Here is a 7314-nt window from a genome sequence, read left to right as displayed (position 1 = left end):
TTATGAGAGGCGACAGAATCCCTTTAAGTAACTGGTACCAAGCAATGAAACTTCATCACTTCAACGTCAAAAAATTTTAGGCAAATTTTCTAACACTGTTTCAGATACCCTCACCTATAGTACACGGACATAAAACTCACCAAATTTAATTGAGCACATTTCTTAATATATTTGGCATGTCTTGGGTTGTTCGTGCACCATAAACTAAAATTTCTGCCCAGTATAGACAGGAGTAGATTTCAGCTATAATTTACACAACATTTTCAGGCCTCACTCTATGCACATAACTGATATTTAGAACAATTTCACTACTCTCACTGGAGAAACCATTCTAGTTGTTGCAAATAGTGTGCAATGTGATGTAACAACCAGCATCCTGATGGTGAAAAATACCAGACCACAGAACAGATGAAACCATGACAGACGAATCACTAAACAAAATCTAAACACAACAATGAACAATAAGAATTTTATTTTGTGAAGAGTCAGATTTCAGGCTGCAATAAATAATCCTTCTCACACTATGCAGCATTGACAGAGTCTTAGAGTGTCAGAGGATGGGTGTAATGCTCTCCACCTGACTGCTTTACTGGTCATTCTCATACAGGGATGCATCCTTCCTCTTTAGTCTCTGGTGTTCATGGGTACCCCAGTTGTAGATCAAATATGCCAAAGCAAAGGCTGCAAAAGAAAAAAAGTGACAGATGAGTTAGTCCCGTCTAGGATTTTTTCTATTCTTTTAACAAATGCAACAAGACCTGACTGACAATGCAAGAGAACAGAGGCATTAAATGCCGGTTCCCCCAATCTGCCTTCACACGGCAGATTTTGTTGTAGAAGCTTTCTGCGGCTGAAAATTCGTTCCATTCATCAGATTGTTGAATATGGAAAGTACATGGATTTAAGCAAGTCCCATTCAAGTGAATGGAGCCGATTTTCAGTCGCAGAAAATTTCAGCAACAAACTCTGTGTGGCAGCATCCTTAGGGTACTTTCACACTAGCATTTTTCTTTTCGGCCACTGAATTCCGTCCTAGGGGCTCTATACCGGAAAAGAACTGATCAGGCATATCCCCATGCATTCCGAATGGAGAGCATTCCGTTCAGGATGCATCAGGAGGTCTTCAGTTCAGTCACTGTACGGTTTTTGGATGGATCCGGTATTGCAATGCATTTGTGAGACAGATCCGCATCTGTCTACAAATGGTATCTGTTTGCATACAGATTGCCGAATCCGATGGAACTGCCTGAAGGAATCCAACAACGCAAGTGTAAAAGTAGCCTTACCCGTAAAGATGGGTGCTCTATGATGAGCAATTTCATCCGGAATTAGAAATGAACAGCAAACTGCATTGCTTCTTCTAGAGGAGGTGAAGAATGCGTTTTCAAGTGTTGAAGCTGTATAACCTAAACCACAATGGAACTACCAATGCAGATTCTGGGTAAAACATGCACAGCTATACAGTACACTACCGATGCCATGCTACACATTATAATGCACCCTAAAAGTGCCAGTACACCTTCAATAGCCTCTGGCAGAAGGCATGTTTGGCCAATAGCGCTCTCTCTCAACTCAACGATACACATACAGACGTGGTATGGCAGTGGCTTATCTCCTCGGAGAACATAAGGATAGGGCACTAAAATGTAATCTACCCAATGCTTGTCTCACCTGACATAATCTGTCAAGGAGAGTCAGGAGCTCCCCACACACACACAACATAATACTCTGTATGCATGTATGGCACCCCTTACAGCTAATGGCATTTCACTTACAAGTAATCATCAGGTCTGTGGTAATGGGCACTAAATCTCACTCATCTGGAAGTGACCTGGCAGAACTAGAGGGGTCACCACAGGTTTATGAAACGTCTGTTTGCTTCCAAAGCCCATGAGTAAACTCATGAGTTTTGAAAGAAAATATTAAGGTCAAAGAGAAAACATAATAATAATTAACAGTGTAAGAACTGTATGCCAGACCCAACAATACAGTCTGGTCACTTCATAAAGAGGCTGCAAGGAGTAGGAGAAAGATCTGGAAACCTCTCACTGGAAAGTCTGACCACTGATGTTCCCTGGCAGTTCCCTTAGATCTACAATGCTAGTGTGCATACGTTCTGCAGACACATGCCATATGTGCACCACAATCTGTGATTTCAGAAGTATAGGTACATCAGTCTTGAGAAGTATCCCTGGGTGGGTTTTGACTGAGTAGTCTTTTTATATTCCATATCGAAAAAAAAATACACAACAAATATTTAGTGCAAGTTTACAGGCCGGACATAAGCTGCTGTAGAAACCACAACAAAAATCTGATCTGTCATGATCTGGCGTCTGCACTGCTATGGCCTGCAGATAAGCCCCATTCAAAAATGGGCATGTTGACTCTAACCGCTCCACAGAATTCAGAGCCACCACAGCGCAGAAGCCCAATAAAAACAACGTGGGGCTCTGTTAACTGTTCCAGCACCCTTATAAAAATGCAACTCTGGTATGCAGCTTTTGGTGGTTTCTACATTTACTAACTAGATAAAACTAAGACCATACCAACTGAGTGGTTAGGATTTTCCCTCACAAAGAAAAGTGTAAATGCTATTAAGGGCACCTTGGTTAGTGTTGCACTTTCTGTGCTTCCTATGAGTATCACGCTGGTCTCCCACACATCAGCCCGAGTACATGCATTCAAGGATGCCAGAACCAGGTATGAGGACACATTCTGTGTACAGCTCCACAGAATACACTGCTGCCATACAAGTAATGAATAAGAATAGAACTTACGTGGCATTACGGTAAGAAAGTTGGACGAGAACCTCCTCCAAATATTGGGAATCCCTTTGGAGAAAGCGTTGGCAAAAGCTCTCTGTTCAAACGGAGACAACGTGAAGGTGATAACATGCCGAACCTTGGCGAGGTCTCCAAAGTGTAGCCCCATGGTTTACTTGCTAAAAAAAAAAAGAGGGAATAGCCATTTAAACACATAGCAAGCCAATGCATCATAGTTATTTTGCTGTGAGCAATGTGTATGTCCATCCATAGCTGTAGGAGCTGATTTACAATGTAATTTGTACTTAATGGGGTTGGTCCATCTCACACACTGGTGGCATATATTGCTAGGATATGCCACTATTGTCAGATAGGTGAAGGTCCTAAACTAGAGACTTGCACCTATCTGTAGAACAGGGCCACCAAAATGAACAAATGTGCACGTGCAGCCACCCTCCATTCACTTCTATGGGTGTACTTACTCGCCTCTTTTTGGAACTTCCATTAAGTTAACAGAGAGCATGGAACACTCTCCTTCACTTAGGAAGCCCCGCTCTAGAGATAGGTGCAGGTACCAGAGGCGGGACCCACACTTATTTGACATTTCGATATACCCCAAGGTTAGAGTCTCTAGAAATCTATGTAACAATACTGAAGCAGAATTCTTACAAATGAAGGACCTAAATAAAGTCTGTTAACCGAGTGAGCTACCCACATACCCCTGAGGAAAAGTGGTTGTTCGAGCTAAGGAGGGACACTTACCAATTTGATCTCTACTTCATGGTCTTGTCTCAAATGCAGCAAACGCCTGCAAAGCCAATCACTGGCTGGGGAATGTCACCACTGCAGCCAGTCATTGCTGGGCAGGTATCTCCAGCACATCATGTGCGTACCAGAAAGCATAACTAGCAGGGAGCGACCCGGTAAGTGTCAGGAGATTAAGAAAGACGACTTCTTATTTTATTTTTATCCCACTCTGAGCCCATTTTGACGAATCCCTCCGATGACCGTTCCCTTCCCACAAATGACGCCAGTAAGTTTTCGAGAGCCATGTTTTAGTTTTTTTCTGTGAGGTCTGAATTTTTTTTGCAGGATGCAGCGACATTTTCATTGGTACCATTTTGGGGTGCATGTGACTTGATCGTTTGATATTATTTTAAAGAGGTGAGGTGACCCCAAAAAAATGGCTGTTCTGGCATAGTTTTTTTATTTATTTTTTATGGCCTTCACCTAATGGGATTTTTTTTACAGAGCCAGTCATTAGGGATACAACGATAACTAAGGCTCCATTCACATGTCCGCAAAACTGCAATGTGCGTTCCGCATTTTGTGGACCGCACACTGCCGGCACTAATAGAATATGCCTGTTCTCTGCCGCAATTGCGGACAAGAATAGGACATGTTCTATTTTTTGGGGGAATGGAAGTGCGGATCCGCAATTCCGTGTCCGGGTAGCACATCGTGCTGCCCCATAGGAATGAATGGGTCCGCAAAATGCGGACGTGTGAATGGAGCCTTATAGGTCTTATTTTTGTTCAGTTTTACACAATAAAAGCATTTTTCTAAAGAAAAAAAAAAATCTAGTTTTTGTGTCTCTATTTTCTGAAAGCCGTATTTTTTGTTTTATTATTCTGGCGATGGTCTTGTAAGTCTTGTTTTTCACTGCCTTCGATGGGGTCAGAAAGGGAGCTGCATCGGCATCAGATTTTTCTGTGATACCAGTGGATACAGCAATCGGGCCCCTACCACTAATTGGGCAAGCACTGCTCTTATGCCTGCTTGATTGGTGCACTGTACATGTACGGCAAAGGTCAAGAAGAAGTTACCGGTAAGTAGGTGGATGAATTTTCATAAAACTTTTGATATGTCGTAGAAACATATCAAAGGTTTTCATAGGTTGGGGTCTGAGTGCCGAGACCCCCATGATCTCTAGAATGAGGAGAGAGAAGCATTCACATATCCCTCTCTCCTAACTGCTGGGGACAGAATGGAGACAGGCCCACAGACCACCTATTGAGTCCATCTCCTGCAGCAAGGAGAGAGAGTGTCTCATCATTCTAGTGATGGTGGGGGCTTCAGCACTCACACCCCACTGATCAAAGCCTTTGATAAGACATATCAAAATGATGTATGAAAACTCAGTCACCCTTTAAAGACTATCTCACAAAAAAAATAAAAAAAATCCTATGCTATGAAGGGGGCATTTCAAATGAAAGGGGTGTTCCGCTTTTTACTATTGATGAGCTATCCTCTGGATAGGTCATCAGTATCTGATCGTTAGGGGTACAACACTGACAATCAGCTGTTTGAGAAGGTACCGGCCCAATATCTGCTTTTCCTAGACTAGTGATGAGATTTTCATCGGTCACATGGCCTACGAGCAGCTCAGTCCTATTGAAGCGAACAGGGCTGAGCACGATATCAAGCATATTCGATATACAATGTATGGCACTGTCCTCAGTAAGCTCACAGGAGCACCGGTACCTTCTCAAACAATTAATTGGTGGGAGTCCCGGGTGTCACACCCCCACCAATCAGATACTGATGACCTATCCTGAGGATAAGTCATCAGTATTAAAGTCTTGGAAAACCCTTTTAAGTATTGTTGTAAGATAAACATATTACAAATATTTGGGGAGATTTATCATACTGGTGTGAAGTAGAAATGGTTTAGTTGCCTATAGCAACCAATCCGATTCCACCTTTTACTTTTCACAGTTCCTTTGAACCTTTGAAAAATAAAAGGTGGAATCTGATTGGTTGCTATAGGCAACTAAGCCAGTTCTACTTTACACCAGTATGATAAAACTCCCCCAGGCTGAACTGGATGGACAGTTTTTCAGCCTTATAAACTGTTATTATGTACATTACATTTTCTGGCAGCGCCCCCTGCCGTTTCTCCTGGTCCACATTTGCCTGTGTTCAGTGGAGGACTAATGCTCAATAGCTTCCCTGCTCCTATCAGTGTCGGCACAGTCACAGGGAAGCAGCCTTTTCATTCATCCCTACTTCTAGGTTCATAGAACTACATAGCTCTCTGTCCCTCCAGACAGGGGAGAAGAGGGGGTTTACATACCATCACTAGTGGAATCACTGAGGCTGTGTATGAGGGGCTACATTCTATGCAGGGCAGACTGTAATACACTCCTGATCGATGCTGGTGCTTCACTGTCAAATGGATGAGCTGCTGCTCACCCACAGAAAGTGTAGACAGACGTCCTCCAGACGTGTCAGTAAAAGAAAAGTATAATAGTTATAAAAATTATTTTCATTACTCTAGATATTTTTTTCTACTGAAATCCACGTGAAAACTCGTACCACTTATCTACATCACCACCCAATGCACAGAGCTGTTCCAAAGTGCTGCAACTTGTTCAAACACCAGGTGTGTGTGTGATGGCAGTCAGATTCCCAACAATCCGGTTTTGATAACATATACTAAGTATAGGGCATCAATCTCTGTGGCCCGGAAAACTCCTTTAAAAATTGTCACCCAGCTTTCCCAGAAGCAGACCAACTACTGTACCTGCCATTAGAGCAACCATTTGGACACATTGATCAAGTGCTCCCAGGTCTGGGGTTCATATAAGGCAAATATATGAGCCATGAATTGATTTTTTCACTATATTTTATGGAGCAGCAATGGAAGCAACAGGACAGGAAGGTTTCCTTCCAGGACATCAGAGTGCGCTGGACTCCTCCATTGTATGGAAGAGTCCCTGGGAACACGGCGATCGCTCTGGACGTGTCCCTCTAATTTAACCCCTTGACCGTCCACAGCAGGCACTGACAGGAGGGCGCCCGGAAGACGCACGGACTAGCACCACCAGGGTAAACAAGCAACGCCGAGAACACATTACACAGTCTGCGCCACATTTCTGCCCTCACCTTGTCACTCTGCGTTTCAATGCCAAGCTCAGGTCACTCAGTAACTTCCGGCACTTATTTCCGCTTCCGGGCTAAAGAGGAGAGTATCACGTGATTCGACAGCGGAACTTGAGCGCCATCTGCTGGCAGTGTGCGGGAATGTCTAGATGCAAATGTTTCTTGAGGCCACCACAGATTGTACATTGTACATTGTATTCCAGTGATGAGAACTAAAGATTTAATTTCACATAATTCCTTGAAGTTTAGTACACTGTTCCACAGGGTGTGATAGAAAACGTAAAGAAGACTACATACAATGGGAAAATTACTACAGTAGAAAAGTTTACCATTTGTTCAGGGTTTTCTATGACATATCGGTTAGACATATTGACCAAAATCGATCTCCACCTGGAGACAGACCTCGGCATCATGTCATCCGACATGCACAGTACAACTGATTTAGGCAAAGGTGAGAATCAGCTCTGTACTGCGCATGCGTTTGTATGCAAAACTATAGGGCATGAGCGAGAACACAGGGCCAGCCAGCTGAGATTACATTACAAGGAGGGACTGGGTGCTGAAAGGAGTGGAACTTTGGTGCAATGAGAGCAACAATGATGCCCTTGTTGCACTAAGCGGATCATTTGCATCTATCTATACTAGTGTTGGTCAAGCTCCAAAGTGC

The 7314-nt window shown here is 43.2% G+C and overlaps 1 protein-coding gene across 1 annotated transcript; it reads right to left on the bottom strand.

The window, feature by feature from the left end:
• Nucleotides 1-455: 455 nt before the first annotated feature.
• On the bottom strand, nt 456-6764 carry LOC122926400 (cytochrome b-c1 complex subunit 8). Its single transcript, XM_044277773.1, has 3 exons — nt 6651-6764; nt 2778-2941; nt 456-681 (listed from the first exon to the last, which is right to left on the bottom strand). The coding sequence occupies exons 2-3, from the start codon at nt 2929-2931 to the stop codon at nt 587-589; spliced, it is 249 nt and encodes an 82-aa protein (XP_044133708.1). The 5' UTR covers nt 2932-2941; nt 6651-6764; the 3' UTR covers nt 456-586.
• Nucleotides 6765-7314: the final 550 nt, after the last annotated feature.

Source organism: Bufo gargarizans, chromosome 2, assembly GCF_014858855.1.
Source record: "Bufo gargarizans isolate SCDJY-AF-19 chromosome 2, ASM1485885v1, whole genome shotgun sequence".
Taxonomy (NCBI): domain Eukaryota; kingdom Metazoa; phylum Chordata; class Amphibia; order Anura; family Bufonidae; genus Bufo; species Bufo gargarizans.
Note: the sequence above shows the minus strand (reverse complement) of the source record. Positions and strands in the feature narration are given on the sequence as shown.